The sequence below is a fragment of the Maylandia zebra genome, linkage group LG16, assembly GCF_041146795.1.
Source record: "Maylandia zebra isolate NMK-2024a linkage group LG16, Mzebra_GT3a, whole genome shotgun sequence".
NCBI classification, from domain to species: Eukaryota; Metazoa; Chordata; class Actinopteri; order Cichliformes; family Cichlidae; genus Maylandia; species Maylandia zebra.
This window is the reverse complement of record NC_135182.1, coordinates 15,579,423-15,601,234: the sequence shown is the minus strand read 5'-3', so window position 1 is coordinate 15,601,234 and position 21,812 is coordinate 15,579,423. Positions and strand designations below refer to the sequence as shown.

The 21,812-nt window shown below is 41.2% G+C and overlaps 4 protein-coding genes across 5 annotated transcripts; 1 reads left to right on the top strand and 3 right to left on the bottom strand.

Annotated features, from left to right (window-relative positions):
- Positions 1–949: 949 nt before the first annotated feature.
- Positions 950–8,564, bottom strand: cracdla (cracd like a). Of its 2 annotated transcripts, none has more exons than XM_004551265.3 (10): positions 8,134–8,559; positions 7,200–7,259; positions 6,860–7,004; positions 6,627–6,762; positions 6,384–6,536; positions 4,841–5,092; positions 3,651–4,725; positions 2,203–3,119; positions 1,709–1,823; positions 950–1,604 (listed from the first exon to the last, which is right to left on the bottom strand). In XM_004551265.3, the coding sequence occupies exons 2-10, from the start codon at positions 7,246–7,248 to the stop codon at positions 1,408–1,410; spliced, it is 3,039 nt and encodes a 1,012-aa protein (XP_004551322.1). In that variant the 5' UTR covers positions 7,249–7,259; positions 8,134–8,559; the 3' UTR covers positions 950–1,407. The 2 variants fall into 2 exon arrangements, 1 of the variants encoding a protein (XP_004551322.1); XR_191187.3 differs by having other exon boundaries at positions 1,465–1,604; positions 2,196–3,119; positions 8,134–8,564.
- A 2,414-nt stretch (positions 8,565–10,978) lies between these two features.
- mitd1 (MIT, microtubule interacting and transport, domain containing 1) lies at positions 10,979–14,304 on the bottom strand. The gene is made up of 7 exons (XM_004551262.4): positions 14,034–14,304; positions 13,827–13,928; positions 13,099–13,235; positions 12,341–12,427; positions 12,129–12,241; positions 11,911–11,971; positions 10,979–11,820 (listed from the first exon to the last, which is right to left on the bottom strand). Exons 1-7 carry the CDS (start codon positions 14,176–14,178, stop codon positions 11,725–11,727), a joined length of 741 nt encoding a protein of 246 aa, XP_004551319.1. The 5' UTR covers positions 14,179–14,304; the 3' UTR covers positions 10,979–11,724.
- A 189-nt stretch (positions 14,305–14,493) lies between these two features.
- mrpl30 (mitochondrial ribosomal protein L30) lies at positions 14,494–17,583 on the top strand. The gene is made up of 5 exons (XM_004551263.5): positions 14,494–14,788; positions 16,187–16,273; positions 16,585–16,731; positions 17,076–17,149; positions 17,297–17,583. Exons 1-5 carry the CDS (start codon positions 14,747–14,749, stop codon positions 17,427–17,429), a joined length of 483 nt encoding a protein of 160 aa, XP_004551320.1. The 5' UTR covers positions 14,494–14,746; the 3' UTR covers positions 17,430–17,583.
- A 1,128-nt stretch (positions 17,584–18,711) lies between these two features.
- On the bottom strand, positions 18,712–21,511 carry txndc9 (thioredoxin domain containing 9). The gene is made up of 5 exons (XM_004551264.4): positions 21,382–21,511; positions 20,397–20,582; positions 19,938–20,056; positions 19,391–19,645; positions 18,712–19,302 (listed from the first exon to the last, which is right to left on the bottom strand). Exons 2-5 carry the CDS (start codon positions 20,568–20,570, stop codon positions 19,188–19,190), a joined length of 663 nt encoding a protein of 220 aa, XP_004551321.1. The 5' UTR covers positions 20,571–20,582; positions 21,382–21,511; the 3' UTR covers positions 18,712–19,187.
- Positions 21,512–21,812: the final 301 nt, after the last annotated feature.

The window sequence follows — 21,812 nt, the reverse complement described above, 5'->3', positions numbered from 1 at the left end:
AATGTGTTACTCTGCGTTTCCCCAGACAACACTAATTTCACAGCTGAGCTGCTGTCTCCTGGGAGCCCAGTGCATTATGGGTTACATCCCAGTGTAAAAACTGTGACATCAGATAACCTTTTTCATACTCTGCAGTCTCCTGATGTCAAAGAGAAGTCCTGTACTTGTTCTTATTATTTGACGCTGCAATTATTACAAAATATATGGCTGTAAAAAGGATTGAAAGTATAAACTGCCTAATTGAAAAAAAATTCAAAAGTTGTTTTATACATTAAAACTTATGAACTCACAAATCTAGCCTCATTTATCTAGCAGACATTAGGAAGTCTAAATGTTCACACTGAGAATCTCTGATGCACAAACAAGGCTGACAGCGACGTCACCCACATAGTCCCAGGAGATGACTCACCTGTGTGGGTGTAGCATGGGCTAACATGAATTATTAACAATGGTACGGGGTTATTATAAGTCATGTTAACAGTGTAAGGCCATGAGAGGTCCTGAAAATGTCAGCTTTAATTGACTTTTTATTTTTTATTACTTTTAAATCACACCCATCTTTTTTAAAGTGTGAAAATAAGGTACCTGTTGATTTCAGACTTTTTAATAAAAAATACCATTTTTGAATCCATGTTTGCTGTAATGCTGTAGAGCTTAGTACAAGGTCTCAGATCTGGCCTGCAGGTGGGGCTGTGGACTAAGTTAGTGAAGAAGTAAACGTCCAGGAAACACCGGCAGACAAGAGGTTAATCTAACAGGTAGCTCGGGACATTTTTCAGCGTTGACTGTCGCTCTCCACATACTGTGTGTTATAAGAAGTTTATTTTTAGCAGTTTGATGGACAATTTCAGGAGATATTCAGGTGATACCAAGTGAATGACTATACTGCGATGTAATTTGACCATTTCGTTTTACTTGAAGTTTAAGTCATTCAATGACAACAACAAACTCGTCCTTACAAATTTATTATTTAACATAAACTTTTAAGAGCTGTGAAATGCTCAATCACATGAAATATTCGTCCTTAACTGAATAACAGCGATCATGATGAACTTTCAGAAGATATTCTGCTTCCCTCACTCTCAATTAAATAGGAGGATTAGGGCCACCGGGAAAAAAAGTGGCAAAAGTCAGAATTCTGACCTTAATGTGAGAATTCTGACTTTTTACTCAAAATTCTTTTACCTCAAAATTGTTACTTTACGGTCAGAATTCTGACTTTTTCCTCAGAATTCTGGAAAAGAAGAAAAAAAGACGTGCCCACTTTCTTTTTTCCAGTAGCCCTAATCCTCTTCCGTAATTAAACATTAACACTTAAATCCAAATTAAAACGGCATCAAACAACCGGCTGTCTGACAGAAGCGGTTTTAGTCTTTATGATGGGCTCTTCATCGACTCGTGTCCTTCTTAGTCCATGGTCTTATCACTCCAGGCCATTGACTTCCTCTTGGCCAATTCCATCCAGGACGGCTGACCGCTGTCAGACATGGATTGCAGCACTGAGGGCAGTGTGGGTGATGATGACGGTGATGAAGAAGACGCTGCATTTTTCCGTGACCATCTGTCCTCACGCGACCTTTCTGCAACGTTGGTGGGGCTTAACTCTAAAAAACGAAACGCAGAAAAAATCTAGGTCAAATGGGTTCATTAAGAATATTAAAAAGGTGTTTGTACAGCAATGATTTATTATCACTCTGAGCAAACACACCTGCAAGGTTTACTGCTTGTCTTTCATCTGTATCTTTGATCACAGGTGCGTTTTTTGCCAAGGTAGGGGATTCACCTGATCCCTGCATGTCTGTATGCGTTTTCCTCAATTCCACCTAAGAACACACATTCAGGACAATCTTGTCAGTTCAAAAAATCCCTATTATCTGTTCATGGCCTGCATTTCAACCACCGTGAGAAAGTGCCATAAAAAGTCCAGAAACAATCATAAATTTAACCTGCTAATAAACCCAGTCAAAATCATCAGTTCCATTGCAATAAAACAATATGTTGGTAGCCACCAGGACACCAAATGAATGACGGACACATGCTAGGCTACTGTTATAGTTGCCAAATAGAGACTTAGAGATTTTTTAAACATTTATATTTTCAAATGGGCATTGATCTGACTGCCACAGACAGCAAGGGGAGGTCAGGCAGCACTGTGAGGATGGCAAATGATATGAAAGATAGTTATAAAGAAGTACCACAAACCCCCTTGGGTCCAGGTGGTGTGGTCCACTCTCCCCGTCTCTCTAAAAAAGCAGCCTTCTCGCTTACAGAACCAGACCAAAATGCTCTTCGGCTTGTGAGTGGCGGAGCCTCTTTTTGCTCACTGGCTTCTCTCTCCCCTCTTCCTGAGGCAAAAGCTGAAGCAGAACCAACAGCTGACGAGGCTGCGGGAGCTGAAGTCTGCGCTGAAGGTGTGGGCTTGAGCTGCTGGGCAGACTGGAGACCTCGATTGCTCCAGGAGGATTGCTGCTGGCCTGAGGAAAGGTAAGACTGCGCAAGAGACTGTGTGGCGCTGCCTTGTGCAAACTGAAACGAGGTGTCTGTTTGTGAAGGGGAGCGCAAAGGAGAATGGGTTGTCCACGGATTGGTGGTTACCACTGAATGTGAGGCAGACTTAGTTGTGTTCATCTGGTCTTCACTGGTGTGTTTTGACATTTGTGGATCTCTGGAGGCATTGGACAGCACAGGAGATGCCTTCTGTTGCAGAAATCCTGGTGATGTTTTGACAGTCTGTGCTTGGCTTCTGCTTTGATTCGTTTCTGCCGATGGCTGCTTTGCAGCTTGCACAGTCTGTGTCCGTACTTGTGTAAAAGTCTCTGTTGGATTTGTGGGCTGCGCTTGTGCCTGCGGTCGTGCTGAAGATTGCATGTTTGCCTGTAAATTTCCTGCAAAATCTCTGGGGAATCTACTAATGAAAAGCTGTTGAAGGCTCTTGGTTTTTTCCATGGCCAGAGCCATCCAGGACACCTCAGATGAGGTCGCCTGCGGGGCAGGTTGAGGCTCCCGGGGTGTAGCTTCTGCTTCTTTTAGGTTTGCAGGCGTCGTCTGAACGTCGGACGTTTCGCTGGCAAATGGAGCATTATGTTTGACTGGAGGAGAGAAGCCAGATGGGGTTTGATCTAAGGGAGACACACAAATCTGTTAGATACGCTCGGCAGCACTGTTACCGTTAAAGTTTGCCCGGGTGGTATCTTAATGAGTACAAAGTTCCCCTGTGATCAGTAAAAATCTTATCTTCCTAGAGTGATTATTTACCATGTTAAACAGCAACAACGGTGCACATCTGTGTAATATTAACTCTGTAATCAAAGAGATAATGGCTGTGAGACGCTGCTTCACTATCAGTGTAAATTTAAAGCAGATCTCCAAATTAAACATCAGCTTCTATAATCAGCGTGATTCCAGTGTGATATTTTGACATTATGTCAGCGTTATGCTATATTATTACATATTTATTTCAATCTAGTCTTCATTTTATTTTATTTTATTTTATTTTTACTTTACACATTTTGCCTAAATTCTTTAGCTTTTTCCTTTTAGTTCTAATTTACTTAGCTGGATTTTTCTGAATTTGCAAGACATTTTTAAAAACTATTTTAAGTACTTTCAAACCTTCTACATGGCAATGTTAGGAGCTCTGAAAGACTCACCAGCTGGTCTGACCTCTCCAGAGGAGGATGGCATCCAAGACGCATTTTCTTGCAACTTTTTTTCACTTATTTCTTGGCATTTTTGGTCACCTTGGTCCTCACCCAGTGCTGACTTTGAATGCCTGTTAGAAGATGTATCAAGCCGAAATCGAAGTGAATGAGATGTAGAGCGCAGTTTGACACCGAAAGCTGTTTTTCCTTGTTCCTCCTGGGGCTCCTTTGCTTCCACCGCCTCTTCCACCTCTTCCTGGCTGCTCTCGATCTCCTCCGCCTCAGCAGCGCCTGTGTCTGCAGGTGCATCTTTATATGCTGTCACTGATTCCACCTTTTTGAAGCTGTCACTCCTGTCCCAGGGAACAGCTGAGGTTTTAGGTGGTGCGCCTTCTTGATGAAACCTTCCTAAAGCAAAAGGATGCTCTCTTGGCTCTTTAACTTCCTCCTTTTCCCTGTTTTTCTCCTCCATTTCCCTACTGATCCTGTTCCTGGCTTCAGCTTGTTCCAAAACTCCCAAAAAACTGCCCGATCGGGGTCTTTCTCCATCTCTGTTTTTCGATGCAGTGACAGAAAAGTGGAAAGAGCCAGATCCTTGGGCATATCGTTTAATTCCTCTTGTGGGTTCGCTATCACCTTGAACCTCCTGGCTAGCAGAGGAACACCTGAATGCCATTCCTGAGGCATTATCATCATGAGGCATTAGTTGCTTCTCCAAATCCCCTTGTCTTTGTTCCTTCAGTCCTGACTCTATGAAGGACGAGTGTGGACGTTCACCAGATGCTGAACCCACACGTCTGCGAGGTTTAACTCGAGGTACTTGGGAGGCTACAGTCTCAGGAAGAACGTAGTCCTGTTTGGAGAAACTTTGACTTGTTGGTTTGGGTACCGCCTCTGATGTGACCGGTGCCATTTCTGCACATTTTGAAGGAAGACGCTGATGTACAATGGGAACAGCAACTTTTTCTTCTTCTTTTGTTTCCACTGTTACTTCTTCTTGAGCACCAAGATGGTGTTTTAGTTCTTTGACAGGCTCGGGTCGGTCAATGTTGTTCATGGTGTCTAAATGAGACTGAGAGACAGTCTGAAGATAAATAAAAAAAGAGCGAGAGATATGAAGGGCAGGAAAGTGAAGTGGCGGTGCACTATTTGCTTATACAAAGAGCATACAAGAGAGAGAAATAACTACAGCAACTTACCGCGGCAGCTTTCATCTTAGTGCTGGCCCTCTGGTTTCTGGGTTTGATAGACATTCGGTGGCGTGCGGCAGAAGTGTCTAATCGGGAAGCGAACTGAGCCGGTGTTCTAAAATCCGACGGGACCTCAGCAGCAGAAGGAGAAACAGAGGGGACGGAAAGAGGAAAAGCATGGGATGGAGTCGAGGGAAGAGATTTGATAGGTGCAGGTTTGGGGATGGGTGAGAGAGTGCGAGATGTTGGCTGAGATATCGCCTGCAAAGAAAAAAAGGCCAACAAAATCGCTGTACAATCCTGCAAACAATGGGCTAAGAGAAAGAACTACAAAATACAGTGTTTTGGATTATTATGTCAATGTATCACACATGGTTATGTTAGGATGCCTGGGTCGTTGACCCAGGGGTTTTGAGTTTATTATATTATTTATACTTTCTAGTCTTTGGTTTCTTTGAGTTCTGTCTTATAGTTTATGTCTCTGTCTTCTCTAGCTGCTCTGTCTCCCCTGTCAGCTGTATCCCCTTGTCTAGTTCGCGTCTCTGTGTGTCCTTAGTGGCTATATCCCCATGTCCAGTCAGTGTCTGTGTCTGCCCTGGTCCCACGTCTCTGTTCCCTCTGTTGCAGTGCGTGCGAGTCTGTGTCTTTGTTCAGTCTGTGTTATGTGTTTCCTGTTTTACTTTGAAAGTCCATGTCTGATGTTAATGTGTCTGGTTTTGCTTCCCCTTGTCTCGTTAGGCCTGATTTGCCCCAGCTGTGTTTCCCTCCTGTTACCCATTCCCTGCTTGCTCCCTCTGTGTATTTAAGCCCTGTGTTTCTCTGTGTCCGTGTCGCGATCTACCGTTTTCCTAGCTGTGTGTTCTGTCATTCCTCCAGTTTAAGTTTGTTTTGAGTTTTTTAGTTATGTTATATTTTTGAGTACCTAATTAAAGCCTTTTTGAGTTCACGACTGTCTCCGGAGTCTGCACCTTGGGTCCTATTCCTGTCTGCACACAGCCTCACCTAACAGGTTGTTGATAACCTCTATTACCTATCTGATATTCTATATGGAGTGGAGCCAAAGAGGGGCCAGGCTTGCAGGGACACAGTTTAACAGTGCACCTTACATAAGAACCCTCTGGCTCCATCACTGATTCGACTTTTGGAAACAGCATTTCAGATGACAGATTCCTCTCTTGAAGTTTCTGTCCAGTCAATCCCACGTACACCGTAAATCCTCAGGATTTACGGTGCATTAATCTGTGTCTTAAAATAGTCCCCAACATATGCACCACTTTCTCCTGCTTAAATAAAACGTTTTACAGCGACCAGCTGTTTTAGGGATTGCTATATACTGTTTTCTTAAATGATGCTATATAGGTATTTATAACCCCACTTTTTTCAGTTATAACTATAATAGGAAAAAATGGGGGTACAGCGCTGGCCTTTTTTTATGGGATATGCTGAGAATAAAAACATATGATCAGAACACTTTATGCTTGCTTGTTAAATTTAAACAAATGCAAATCCTGCTTTTGAATCCACGCATCATCTAATCAGCAGGATTATGCACCTTTGTAAGGGTTTCCTGAGATGTATTGTCTTCTCCTGAATCACGAGGAGGACTGTGAGGAAGTGACTCCTGGCTGCTCAGATCTGGTGGACGTCTCATTGGCAGGACCATAGGAGGTGGGCCCAAATGCATTTTCTGCTGCTGAAGCGTCATCTGTGATGACAGAGCGCAGCACGAGGATTTTAATAGAGTCACTGTTACCATAAGTTTAAACAACAGGCCTAAAATAAAGAAGTGCCGTACCTGGAGAGCTTTGATTTTGCTGTGAACGTTCTCCTGAGATAAGACCCTGGTGGGTTCAGGCTCTGTCATGACCAGGTCATCCAGAAAGATGCTGTCGTGGGACAGTGCCCGCGATCCCATGATGGCCTGTGCGCATCTAAGTGGAGCCAGAAGAAGGACGAGTCAAAGTAAGGACAAGTAAGTGAACCTGAAAGAGAATTTTTCGAAAGGCGTCGTGTCACGTAAACACTCACACCAAATCTTCTTCTGATCCGAGATCTTTTCCTGCAGTGATGTCACTGGCTGACTGGCTGAGTTTGGTATTTCCTTCTCCGCCTGCTCTCTTACTTTTCCCAAAGAGACGAGTTTTCAGATCCTTGATCTTGGATCTTTTACGTCCTAACAGAGATTGAGACCGAGACAGATCCAGGTCACAGCATTTCACGCGCACGTGAACAAGGAGAACTCACGTGCTCTCACACACACTCTATTTTCTGTTTTCGAGACGTTCTATCAATGAGCATCTCTTTCATATTTCACTTCATGACGATGTGTTAGCACTCTCAGGTTAAACTACGAGACAGATCACCTCACCTGCGACGTCCTCTGTGCTTTCTTCTGCGTCTCCCGAGAAAGACTCCATCGGTCTGATCCCTAAAAGAAAAAAAAAGTGTAGAGCAGATGACAGTTAAGTGTTCAGTGGAAAACACTTCGCTTGTTGTCTTTGCAGGAGTAAACATGGACTCGAGGTTCAAAGGTTTATTACTGTTCATTATCAGTTGGGAGGGCTGGGTGAGGACAGTCTGTTGTCAAGATGAACAACGTCTTAATCGATGTTACATGTGGCATTGCCAAGAAAAAACACCCCAGGTACTGCAGAGTAGCAAGAACGTGGATTTGAAGCATGGCATCGCACTGTACAGCACATATGATGAACAAAGCAAAAGCTAAAGTCTTCCTTCACTGCTTTACCATCTTACTGAGTTGGCGTGCTACTCTATGCTAAAGTCAGTTCCAATTTTTTTCATGAAGACCGGCCTGACATTAGTATATCCCACCTTTTGCAGGGTGCTGGTGTATCTAAGGAACTGTTGTCAACAGAGCATGAGGCTGTATAACTGCCTGATAAGACAAGATGTGCCAGGTTATGGACAAACAAGCAAAGTCCACACTGCACCGCTCATGTCACCGATTACACCCTTTTCACTCGATCCTCAAAAAAGTTGCGATCAGTTTAAGCAAATCGATTTAAACAGTATGTAAACCTCAGACTTGATTTCCTCTCCGCAGTGAAGTGCTCCCTGCGGTTTCACCGTTCACTGAGCTGAACTATAGCTCCCAGAGAAACAGAGGATAATCCGGTGGATTATTGACATTGCAGAGAGATTCTTGTAAGATTTCACAACGCCGTAATGATCCACAACGCTGCAACATTTCTCCACCAGGTGACATTCCCTGGGGGAAAACACACACGCACTCCAGATGGGGAAGGAGGAAGAAAAAAAAAGAAAACAACGGCTGAACTTACCAAAAATCTAAAACCAAGCACCTCAACTTGTCCCTCCTGATCGTCCTCCTCTCTTCACGGAGCGGTCTTGTATCAGCTGTGTCCCTGCCTTAATGATTAAACCTCAGACATACCACATCTGCAGACGGAGGGAGATACCGAGGGAAGGGAGTGAGGGAGGTGGGAAAAAAAACAGGCTGGGAGAAAAGAAAGAAAGGGAGAGAGAGAGAGAGAAGGTCACTTCCTGACAGGGTGAGCAAATGCACAAGAGAAAAGAGGACAGATGAGAATGTGTGTGTGTGAGAGAGAGAGAGTGAGAGAAAGAGAGCGAGAGAGATACTCTATCACATTAGTGGCACACTGTGGCCCTCTGTGCTAAGCTCCTTATAAAACGTTAACCTGATTTTAGACCCAGAAATGAGAGTAGAGGGTAAAAAAATAAAAAATAAAGCTCCAGCTGGAAAGAGGACATGAATATAGGAATTATGGCTCATAGAGCTGTTTACATATTGCACAGGCTCGCTCACGCCCTTCCGATGATCAAAGAGCGGAGGCTATGGGTGTGCTGTGAGCGTTCAGAAATGAAATAAATAAATAAAAACAAACAGGAATCAGCCACCTCCCAGCACGTCACATCATTTTCACCCAAGACTGTTTGGCCACAGTCCTGAAGGTGCGGTCTTTGAAATGTTCGCCTGGGACCTTTGCTCCTCTATAACTCCCGCACACATTTTTCACGATTTGTGAGACGACGCCTTGTTTCGCAGCAACGAGATGACACATTGTTCCTGCGAGTCCTACTTCCTGCGCGTTCACACAGGACAGTACTGGGAGATGGGAGAGCTAATCTAGGCCACTGGGCTACAATCGGCGAGAGGGAGGGCCTGCAGGAATTGGCATGCGAACGCTTGCATCTGCATCCATGTGTCTGGAAGCTTGGCTGAGCAGCATCTCCAATGAGTCTCCTTACAGATAAATCCTCGTCTCTCCCACCAGAACCCACATCCAGCTGGGTAACATCTGGATTACATCCAACGGGACACATGCACCGTGATAAGAGCCCACAGTGACATAACAGTCTGGGATGTGGTTTTATTTAATTCCCTCATTCATAGATTTATTGTCCATAATCTACACATAAAGGAGAATACACACACAGGCTTATTTTTATCTTATAATAGGGATGTAATGTGATTATGGCTAATATCTGCTATCATAGGGAGGCTGTTTGTAGATAATAAAGCATCATACACGTTTATTGCACTTTCTGCTTTTGTCATCACAGCATTTGTCCCCCTGACAGAAAGAAAGCAAAGGTACTGATTTTTAGCAGTATATGGCAGTCTCTGATTCATGTGGTGTTGCGATGGATTATGATTTCTTCCTCTCACAGGCCAGATGAGGGCTGTGCATATCGAGATTAAGGCCGATAGATAATCCGATCACAGCGCTGTTTGAAGTCACGAGGGTTACCATTCATTCTAGCAAATGTGAAAAAAATGTGAGGGAATTTTCTTTGGGGTTTTTCATTTTTTCACTTTTATAGACGACTTTTTTTTGGCAAGATGTTTCCATTGATTCACCCAAGAACAATTGGCCGATATCTGAAACCACTGAACAAGCTTTCCCCTGCAGCTTATCTGTATTTAGTTTGGGATTCTGGATTCAGATAAGAGTTTGATGGTAATCGTTAACTAGACATCAGTGTCTTACATGCATGAAATGTTGCACCAATACAGAGCCAGCAGAAACAGAAGAAGCTATGGCTACAATATAGCTTTGGGACATAAAAATCAGTCAAAGATATTAAACATGTACATCTCCGGTAATTGTAAGTGTTAATAACCTTATCCAGAATTCAATAATTGTGGAAATATGTAGGTTTTTAAGGAATCATGAGTTCAGTGCTCCATGACTGCTCAATCTGCTGATCAGTGTAATATGTATGAAAGCTATGAAGCAGGTGGTGAATGTGCCTTAAGCTTAGACTTTGTTGTAATAAGAGTCAGAATGGGATTTGCAATGTTTGTGAACTTGTTACAGATGTAAAGACCTATGTCTGAATCAAATACAGTGTGTATAAGTGAATGAGTGGTTTTTGATGGATATAATCTGACTGTGTGGAGACTATGACAAGGTTTGATCTGCACTGACCTGCATCTGCTCTTTTTTTTTTTTAAGTCAGATTTTTATTGTTGGCAAATGTTTAGTTGAATCAGAGGACTCAGTCTTGTCTATCAACGCTTCATCAGACAAGCTACGATAAAATTTGACCAATCAGGAGTTGGCAGTTCGTCTTGTAATCAGAAGGTTGCCGGTTCGAGCCCTGGCTCCGACAGTCTCGGTCATTGTGTCCTTGGGCAAGACACTTCTACCCGTTGCCTACTGGTGGTGGTCAGAGGGCCCGGTAGCGCCAGTGTCCGGCAGCCTCGCCTCTGTCAGTGCGCCCCAGGGCAGCTGTGGCTACAATGTAGCTTGCCATCACCAGTGTGTGGATGACTGAATGTAGTGTAAAGCGCTTTGGGGTCCTTAGGGACTAAGTAAAGTGCTAAACAAATACAGGCCATTTACCATTTTTTAGTCAGTTTTCCAAGTTCACAAAATCTTTTCAGTTAGTTTAATTTTTTTCCAAGTCTAGTTTTTGTTTTTTAGTTCAATAAAATGTTTTAATTCTAGGTTTTAGAGTAATCCTCCACCCTAACCCTATAATAACCTGGAAAACAACCAGCTGATTACCATAAACACTTTCTGTAAGTGCACCTTTCTGTGTAACTCTACCCACTCTCGTCCTCTTGGTCACTGTTTTCATTTTATCTGTGTCTTGGACTTTTTTATTCTGTAGAAAACAAGAAAGCATCTCACAATCTTTCAGCACACTTTGGTCAGTTTTAATATTTATTCTGCATTTATGTATTATAAATAGTTTAAAAACTGTTACATTTTATTCATTTTTCAGTACAAAACGATATTCAGGGCCATGTTTGGTTTCTTTAATCTACTAATAGAATCAGGACGGTACATTTCCAGTCAACTGAAAAGGGCCTAATGTTTCATTACCTAGAGGTCCAATTACCCATCATAAGCAATTCATTTAAAAAGGGCCTAAAGTTGGCAATCCTGTAACACATTTTACTATTAATGCGTTTTAAATATGTTTTGGTTTTGTATTTTTAAATTTAAATTTGATTTAAACAAAAATACATTTTTAATTGTGTAAAGTAATCTAGAAAAAATGTTTTGAAATAATTAATTTCCCCCCAAAAAGGTCTCTGTAGAATTACAATCTGTGGAAGTAAAAAAAAAAAAAAAAGATAAAAATATCCATATTTTTCATAAATATCATAGAAAACGGAAAAAAAATCACAGAAAACTGAAGAACTGAAAACTGAACTTAAAAATTCACCAATAGCAGCGGCAGTACAGTTAGCAGAAATTTAAGACGTTCCAGTGCAGCAGAAATCAAACAGTAACCCATCTTGTTATAAAAGTCAGTCCCCAGACACCCGCAAGCTAAAGCAAATCCTACAATACTGTAGATCTGCTTGTGTTTGGAAGGCAGGTAAGTAAATTAAACGGCTTGGCAAAAAAATAATCATTTTAGCTTTGTGAGTCTCATAGAGTTTTTGTGTGTTTGGTGTGGAAAATGTCTACGGTGGTCTCCTGGCACTGCCTGAGGTCATAGTCACAGTATCCAACAGAGAATCGGCCCTGCGAGACAAACGACAGAAAGATCTCGTTCACTTTAGCCACTCCATACTTACAGATGAATACTAATAAGTATATAATGCGTAGTCTCACTTTAGGTCTCTTGAAGTAATCCAACCCTCTTCCAATTTTTATGATCCAACCATTATCGAACCTAAAAATAAAATCAGGTTTAATTTACTGGGATAAAAGAGACCGTATTTTGAGCAATGGAGTGTTAATGTAGAAGTGAACATCAGATGTCACAAGGATGAACTTCCTCATGCTGCACGTATGTGGCTGCTGTAAATGAGGAAAATCTGCAGGTGTACCTGATCTCCCGGTCATGGATAGTGGAGGAGTACTGCAGGTCTAGAGTCACTCCGTGAGCGCTGAGACTCTCTTTCAACTCGGCCAGAGCGCCGCTCTGCTGGCCACTATCAGCCTGCGGGACGGGAAATGACAGTATAAACTAAACAGAGAAGACAGCAGTGGCTGCTCAGCTTTGACTATAAAATGCAGCTCTATTGTGTGAGTAACTCACTTCATCCTGCGACGTGAGGAGGTGGATCTTGTTCACCTTGCAGGGGGCTTTTAGCAGCATCTCACAGAACCGAAGGAAGTTGTACAACTGTTTGTGAGAGGAAAGGCGAGGGCTTTGTTTGGCATATTATATAAGGTTGGTACAGTTTAGGGCTGATTTTTAAATCATAAACATAAAATTACAATTATTTATTATAAAGTCCTAGTCAAACTAATAAGGAGAAAGCTGCTTGCTTGCAGCTTGCAACACATGATCAGAGAAAAAAAAGATTTTCAGTATATGCGTTCAGGCTTTTATCAAACACATCATCCACATCATAACTGAATGTGTTCCTCCTTTTCCCATACATGACCTCTACAAAAAGTTTAATTAAAGTCAGCTTAGCAGTCTTTTCATAACCTACCAGACAGATTTTTATAACATTTGTTTGTTTAACTTCAACTAATCTGTGATAGTTCTATTAATCAATAAATCTTTCAGCCATCTAAATGTTGAAGGCTTTCTGGCCACAGAGAGACCCTGGCGCAGACCAGGACATGTTAAAGAGATTATGTCCCCCCTGTCGGCTGCTCCTGCTACCCAAGGCGGAAAATGTATACGTGTATTGCAGACTTAGTCCTCTAGTATCATTCTATTGGTATCAAATTAATGGATAAACTCATTAAAGATAAGCTCCAACCTCTGAACAAAGCCTGATAAAAGACTGATGACAGAGTGGAATGAATAAAAACCCCAGTTAATGAGGACAAAACTCTTACTTGGTGGGTGTGCCGTATGTACGGGTCCTCCACCCAGACTTCAGTGAGAGCGCTGCTGATGTATGGCTTGAACAGAACCTCATAGCTGTAACCAGTAGCATCCTCTGATATTCTTATCTGCTCGTGGTACTTCCCATCTATCAGGGAAGATAAGAGAAACACAAATTTTGAAAACCCCCTTCTTTAGCTGTGGCTCTTACCATATATTTTCCCCCTAAATCTAAAAACTTAACCAGCACAGTCCTACACTGGAATAGGATCCTGCCTATAAGAGATACTAGACATAATTAGATTTATACATAAATGTAAGGGATATAACAAAACAATAAACAAGATTTTGGTTGTTGAGAAGATCGCACAGTCAATATTCAGCTAGAGCTGGATTACAGGGCAAAGTGGGCTTCAGCAACCCAAATCAACAGGGTCAGTAAGATTGTGCAAATTATTAATTTGGTCATATGCAACACTGAAGCACCTTGTTCACCTGATTTGAGTTCTTGCTTGTGTCAAAATTACCACAAAGTTCTACTTCTTGCTCCCTTTCGGGGTCGCTACATCTACCTCTGCCCCTTGGAGCTCCACTGTTACACCTGTCTCCCTCTCATTTACACACAGGTGCTACAGGTCTAACAGTCAAAACCACTGCAAACAAGAGGCTCAGTCGATCAGGGTAATTCATCTTTGCCCGGCCCACTTTGCCCTTTTTTGCTCCATTACTGGCAAATTACCTTCCTTCATCTGATTCACATGAACTTTGATTTGCTCTGCTCTGTCCATGTAGCCCTTTATCTTCTCTCTGTAGTGTCCTCTCTTTGAGTCATCTTTTACAGCTGCTCACAGGACAAAGAGAACATTAAAAAAAAGACGTTCAGCGTAATTCAGGGCAATGTTTAAAATATGTAATTATTAATATTTATTTATTTTTAAAGGAGGACCTTTTAACGCGTCCATAAGCAGCTGGATGCCTTCCTGGTAGCAGATGAGAGACTCCTGGAAACGTTCGCTCTGGTCCAGCTCCACCGCTCGCTTCAAGACAGACACGGCGGACGCCTCCATTCCCGACAGGTGGTTTTGTGTCATTGTTCTGTCTTTCAACTGTCTTTTAAAACCTATATAACTCTAAATAAACCTCACGTTTCACCAGTGACAGGAAAGAAGCTGAGAGAAGTAGCTCTACCCACGAGTGCCCCATAAAAATAACTCCCGGAGAAACGTAATGACCTTGGTTAGAAAATTGATGGTTATGTATTTTTTTTTATAAAAACACACAGTTAAAGTATTTTCAGTTTTTATTAAGTCCAAATTTATTCAAACAACATATTTATCACACTAGAAAAATTAGGGTAGGAACAATGTGCAAATTGCGGTGCTCTCGAAGAGGCGGTGCTCTTTTAATGTAACTCCCCGACGTTTCCGGTTAAGACGGCGGAGAGAGAGGGCTTGACAGCAGCGTGACTCTCCTGTTTCACTGCTGTTTTCAGTGCCGAATTAATGTTTAAATGTGCGAACTTGGTAAATTTGGTATGATTATAGGTCAGTTTTTCATAGCGGTTAGTTAGGCTCGATTTCCGTGTTATTTAGCGGTTAGCAAGGCTGTAACCTTGTCTCGTAGCCCCTGTTAGCTAAAGAGCAGCAGAAGGAACACAACATGTCAGCTGTCTGTCGCAGTTTGAGCTTTTTATCAGTAAAGGTGGGTACATCACTGCACGTTTTTAATGTTTCAGACTTGAACTGTCTACAAAGTGTTTCGTACATCTTGAAGTTGACATACGGGCTCATTTAGTTTAACGCTGCTTGAGGAAAAATCCAGCTAAACCTGAAACCCAAATCAGGGATGGGACTTGGAGAATAGTTACTGGATTTTTCTAGGTTTACTGGATTTATTTATTTTGTTTGCTAGATGACTGCAGTGCTGAATTTTAGGACGCGAAACTTTCAAATATAATGACCAATGTCCTGGATACATATACAACGTGCTCAGTTATGTAAAAAAAGAAAAGAAAATGAGGCCATTGTAACTAACTCAGCATTAATGAAACTCACTTGTTGTGTGAAGCCACTGGGCTTCTCTGCACCACTATCCAGTCAGCTGTGATGTGCACTAGGCTACATTTGCTGCAGAAAGTGCTCCAAGTATTAAAGTTAGAACTTTAATACTAATATTGTCATCTAAGATTCAGTTCAGGTTTATTTTATATATAGCACCAGTTCACATCAAAAATCGCTTCAATATGCTTTAATTCAATTCCAATTTTATTTATATAGCGCCAAATCAAAACAAAAGTCGCCTCAAGGCGCTTTATGCCGTAAGGTAAAGACTCTAGAGTTCAACTAGCCCCCATGAACAAGCACTTTGTGATGGTGGGAAGGAAAAACTCCCTTTTAACAGGAAGAAACCTCTGACAGAACCACCTCATGGAGGGGCAGGCATATGCTGTGACTGGAGAGGGTGATAAGAGGAAATAGAAGAGAGAGGGGAAAAAAGCAAAGAGGTAGGAAAAAGCAGACTAAGGGAGAGAGGGAAGGCAAAAATGTATGTATGCAATAATGACTTGGTGCAGTGGTGTGTAAACAGAAGGGGAGTGAAAAGAGACAAGTGGAAGTGCTCAGGTGTATCAGATGTATGTAAGGAGGAAGAATTTTATATCCAATTCTAGATTTAACAGGGATCCAGAGATGAAAAGCTAATATGGGAGGAATGTGCTCCAACTTCCCTTTTGCTATTAGCTGTTTGGAGTAACACAAATCCAACAACCTGACCAGAGTCAGGCAAAGCATAAATCAGTAAACGGATAACTACACATGACAAATGTTAGGGAAATCTGTTCATATTTTGTGGATCTGAAAGATAAAAACAAAATATCTGCTGATGTGTCAGAATATCAGATTTTTAAATCATTAAAAAAACAAAAACAACAAAAAAAACTTTTGTTCCCTAAAGAAAAGAATATCTACCACCAGTAACAGCAATCTATCTCTGAGACTTAACTCTACAGAACTTTTTAGATTTTCTACATATGTAAGTAAACACATTTTCCTTGATACTGGGCTTTGCTTTTTACCTTCTCTCTGTTTGCATATGTTACAGACCCTGACAGAAGCTCCAGTTTTGTCACCTTGTGCATGGTATGTGTCAGCAAGAAGCAAATTCTCCAAATCCAGAATCCCACCAGAGGTAAGAATAAATTTAGAATCTATAATGTTGTACATTTGTAAAGTAATTAGCAACACTCAAAGTATGTAATGTCTTGTGGCCCTACCCATGTGTGTGTCAAAATATAATTCTTTTACATTAATATTTATTTGGATTAAGTAAGTTTGGGTATAATTCCAGCAGGTCCAGTAGACACAATGGTTTAGGTGGATTATTAGCTACTCAGCATTTTTTTTTTTTTTTTTTTTTTAAAGTGTTGCTTTAGGCCCGTCATTACAGATGAATCCTGCCATGGAATAATGATAATCCTTTATTCTGTATTTTCTTAACAGATTTTTGCTGAGCGATCGAAAGAGCACGAGAAATATGGTGGCGATCCAGACCAGCCGCACAAGCTGCACATAGTGACGCGGGTCAAAAGTGCGCTGCGAAGGCCATACTGGGAGAAAGAGATAATAAAACACCTCGGGCTTCAAAAGGTAAAATTTCTGTCATGGTACAGGACCCCAAACTGGGTTCCCTTTTTGTAAAGGCTACAGATTGTTTTTGTTTTCCTTTTGGATTAACTTAATGTAACCGGATCATGTTCAATGTTTTTTTTTTTTTTTTTTTTTTTTTGCACATACAACAAAACACTGCTGTCAGCTTTAGTTCAGGAATTTCCATTTAATTCTTTGCGTCTTTCAGCATCTTTCAACAGTGACTTGTACCCTGAAGGAGCTCTGATCAGGATAAATGATCTGTACAGAGTGTGTCACCTCATGCAGACGCTCACAGCCTTTATCTTTTGGAATAATTTTCTCTGCCTTTGTCTCGCACTTAGGCTCACGTCCCTGTAATTCATAAAAATACTCCTGCAGTCAACAGCCAACTGAAGTTTGTCAAGCACCTTGTAAGGTAGGATTAATTAACCAAAAGTAGTAACACATCACTCTTAAAGTACTATTAAAAAAAGGTTAGTTTTTTTTCAAATTGAGGTTGCCTGAGATGCCTACATATCTATACTGTTATATCTCCTTTGCCATCTCTTTCTGATACCTTCAGGATACAGCCACTAAAGACTCCCTATGGGCTCCCTGCTGAGCATGACATGGCCGATGCATACATCAACAGCAAAGGAGAACTTATTGTACACCACCTCCTCCAACCTGTAGACAACAAGGCAATCGAATCTTAGCTCCACTGTTGCGTGTGTGAATGTCCTGGAAAATGTCCTGTTGTCATTCTCTCTGCAGTGAGAGAAAGCTGTGGCACCAACCAGACTTCTTGATTGCTGTTTCCTGTGTTTTGATGCTGAGCTGCAGATGAATATGATTAAATGTTCTCATCAACCTGTCTCTCAAATGATTGAGCAAAGTGCCATCCTGATGAAGCAGGAATACTGACATTAACGTCGCATCTGAAAAATTCAACTCTGTGCAAACCCACTGTTCTAAGTTTGAGTTAATTCAGGAATTACTCAAACTTTTCCAGAAAACTTGATTTATTTTTATTTTTTCTACATATCAACAGTTTAGCAATTTGAATACCAGCATATTAATTTTACAGACAGCTAGTAATTTGGTAAAAAGTGTAATTTGGGTTCTGAGATAATTCAACAACAGTTAGTGGTTCAGATTGTTAAAATTAAAAATGACTTCCTAAATCCCAAAGACAAGTTTTTTGCTCACCACCTCAATTGTATCAGACTGCCAAACAGTTATTTATAGAAATCGAGGGCCCCCTTTTTTGTTGCGGTTTTTAGTTTTGTAGTAATGCTCAACGTGCTCAGCATAGCACCAGCCAGTCTCATCAGCTACAAATAATCCACGCCCATAAAATGTTTTTAGATGGTTATAGTTTTCAGTTTAAAGACAAAAACAGCAAATGGGAACTCCACCTATTTTGTTTTCTAAGAACAAAGGCTCACATAAAAACATTGCCAGTAATTATACTGGCCACTTCATTAGGTACATATGGTACACTGCTTGCTAATCCAAATATTTAATCAGCCAATCACATGGCAGCAACTGCATGCATTTAGACATGGTCATTACAGCCTGCTGCAGTATCAGAATGCCTCAAGGTGATTGAGTGTGCCATGATTGTTTATGCCAGACAGTGTAGTCTTGAGTATTTCAGAAACTGCTTATATTCTGGGATTTTCCAACACAACCTTCTCCAAGGTTGTGTACCAACAGAGCATCATTTAAACACTACAACCTACCCAAGTGTTGTTGATCACAGTCCACAAATCTTCTGATGCTTCCATCTGTGTAATCTTGTGAATATAGACCAAAATCTCTGAATATTTCAAGCACCATGTTCAACCTATGCTATGAAGAATTTAGATTGTTCTGAAGACAAAAGTATCCAGTGAGTTTAAGGATGTATTATTTTCATCCATAAAGGCAACATACAACTCTTGCAAATACGCTGCCTCTAACCCTGAAGAAGTAACACAAAAAATACACAAGCAGTTTTTTTTCCCATCTTTTTCTTGTTTTTATTAAGTCTGCATTAGTTAGGTCAAACTCATGCTACCATGAAATGTCATGTAAAAATTTATTTTGCTCTTCAAAGATGATCTTGGCACTCACATGCACCATGAACTTGGTTCCAACACGAGACGTACAAAGGTTACAGGAAAGTGCGTGAGACAGCTGTCTACAATAAATGATTACACCTGTAAATCAAGAAAAACAAAATACAGCTAACAGCTAGTGGTTGCTCAGTGTGCTCCCTTGTTCATGAACCATACATTTTATTACTCAGATATTCCAATATAAATCATGGTGGATAAGTCCTTAAATAAGGCTGAAACAAACATGCTTTTTAAATAAAATGAATCAAAAAACAGAAATTACTAAGAGGAAAAAAAGGAAGTGGGCTGTCTGCTGGAGTTTTAGTAATGAGGTAGCCCTGAGAGAGTAAACCCGAACACTGTCAAGCCTCTTCAGTCATCTTCAGAATCAGAGTCGTAACCTCGCCCTCTGATGGTTTTCTTCTCCACTTTTGTGAACTTTGTTCCTGATCTCTGTGTCGCTGTTGGGGGCTCCCTCAGGTTGCCACTAGAAACAGGAAAAAGGGATCATGTTAGATAAAACGTTTTCATTCACAACACATAAGGTGCTCGAGTGAGTCTACTGCACATCTCACCTGTAGTTAATAACGTCCGCACAGCCAAGTCTCCATTCGAGCATCTCTGTGGTGAACTCGTCCGTGTTTCCCAGGTCAGTGAATCCGACCACATAGTCCTTTGTTTTTCCATCAATAAGCAAAGCCAGAGTCGGAATAACTTTGATGCGCAGCCTCTCTGTCAGAAATGGGGCTTTCTCTGCATTCAGTTTGATGAATTTGGTCTCAACGTGCTTCTTTGCCAAGATGGCCAAGTGTTTGTCGAGGATCTTACATCTAAGGACAGAGCGACAAGTTCAGATGTCTGACATCAACAGATTAATATCTTGGCGACTGAGTAAAAAAAAACTGACGCAAAACAAGGCACAATGTTGATTGTTAAAGGTCAAATTCCCACACTTCACACGTAGGAAATGTCATTTTGTCTGAAAAGATGATTTTAATAAATAAATTCATTAATTTGCAGAACATATTAATTTTCTATAAACTACCTCTGATTCTTTGTTTTGTTTTTTGGACTACATTACATTTCTAATTCATGGTCCTGTTGCATCATTTAGTGACTTACCTGAAGGTTGAATTTCTGTAGAAATGGCACACGACATTCTTGCTGTCTTTCACTTCACTGAAAAAGTCTTTCTCACTGGATATGTCTCTGTACTCCCCATGACCTTTAGACAACCACTCCTGAAAAGCAAAACAAAAGATTACAAATACAAGAAAAGCTATTATAGTGGAGTACAATGAAAACACTCTTTAAAGGGTTTGAATAATAGACCCAAATGCTGTGTAGCCTAACTTCAGAGCAAGGCAGTCTATAAACATGACACCAGGTCTTTTATTGTGATCCTTCAAAGAACTGAGTGACTTCAGTACAAATTGTAGTGTCGAAAGTTTCATTTTTTAGACTAGGTTCTGCTGATGGTGCGGATAAGAAGTGAATCTTCTCAGTGATTCAAATTATTTTATCTGCTTTAAGAAATTAACACAGCAAAATGTTACAGTGATTATAAATTGTCCCACACACCTGCTTCTGTTTTTGGGCCTTTTTTAGTGCCTCTAATCGCCTTTCCTTCAGCCTCTCCAAATCATCTTCATCCATTTCATTCAGCTTGGCCAACTGGGCATCCACCTGCTCCTCCACCAGCTTGGCTGACTGCTCCAAAACTTTTGCTATGATTTCCATTGATTGGTTAGCCATGGCTGCCTGACTCTGTTTGAAAATGGGCAGATAAACAATGGTGAGACATGACACCAGACAGCAGGACAATAACAACATCACAGTGCCTAATATCGATATCAGCTGATACAGGCTTTCTGCAAATGTCAGTGGCTGATGTGTATCCGTCATGTGACATCCACACTGCACTGGCTACAAGTTCAAAGGTAGCGTGATGGAGCGCATGACGACTAGGACATAGTTAACTTATTCATACGACTTATTTATAAGCTTTCTTTTGCGCAAAGACGCAAAATAAAGAGAAAGGAATCTCGACATCGCCTTTGTTCCCAAATTTTATAATGGGGAAAACCCTGTTTTACCCCTACACTGTGAGCTGGTGTGATCAAGTATGTACAACAATGTAACGTTAGCAACGTTGCTTACACAGAAACTGGTCCGAGAGCTCCTCTTTTAGCTAGCTAACGCCGCAGACAAAGCCAGTAACGGCAGGGGGCACACCTTGTTTCTGCCCGGTGGTGCCTACAGTTAGCTGGTACAGGCACAGACCGTAACTGGGTACCTCTTACGTATCTACAGCTAACTTATACAAACTAAGAAACGTAGCTACACGTACTTCTACACGCCAGCAGTTCAACAAAAATCTCCCTATAAACTCTCAGTCTGCGTTTGCTTGCTATCTTAACTAGCTAGCATTAGCCCCGCCATTGTTAACAAACGTTACAGCAACAGTTTTGGAAACAGTTGTATTGATCCTTTTTTTTTTAATGAACGTCAACTGTGCATTTTGTCGAAAATATAAAGTATAACCAAGCTGCTATTAAATTATTACCTAGTAAAGTGACAGATGCTCGTCAACACCTCAGCCCGCGCACGAAACGTTTCTCTGCGGATACAACGTCACAGCGGGCCCGTCTGACGTCGTGGGAAGTACATCCGGGCAACTCGTGAAATACTACGGGTTAATTTTTATTTATTAATTTATTTTGTGTGTGTGTGTGTGTGTGTGTGTGTTATATTTTTTCACGTTGTACTGCTGCTTTTGTTTATAGCGACCCAAAAGCTCAGTTGTCATCTGATGTATTAAAGAAAAAATATATTGTTTGCATTAAAGCTTTAAAGCTGTTGCCATGGCTTATACCCGCTACAGCTCCAAAAGCAACCTCCTTTGTCCTATATATTCATTGATGATATCATCAATTCATCATATAATCCCCCATCTTCAAGCCATCTGTCACTCCTGCTGCACACCTCACCACTGTC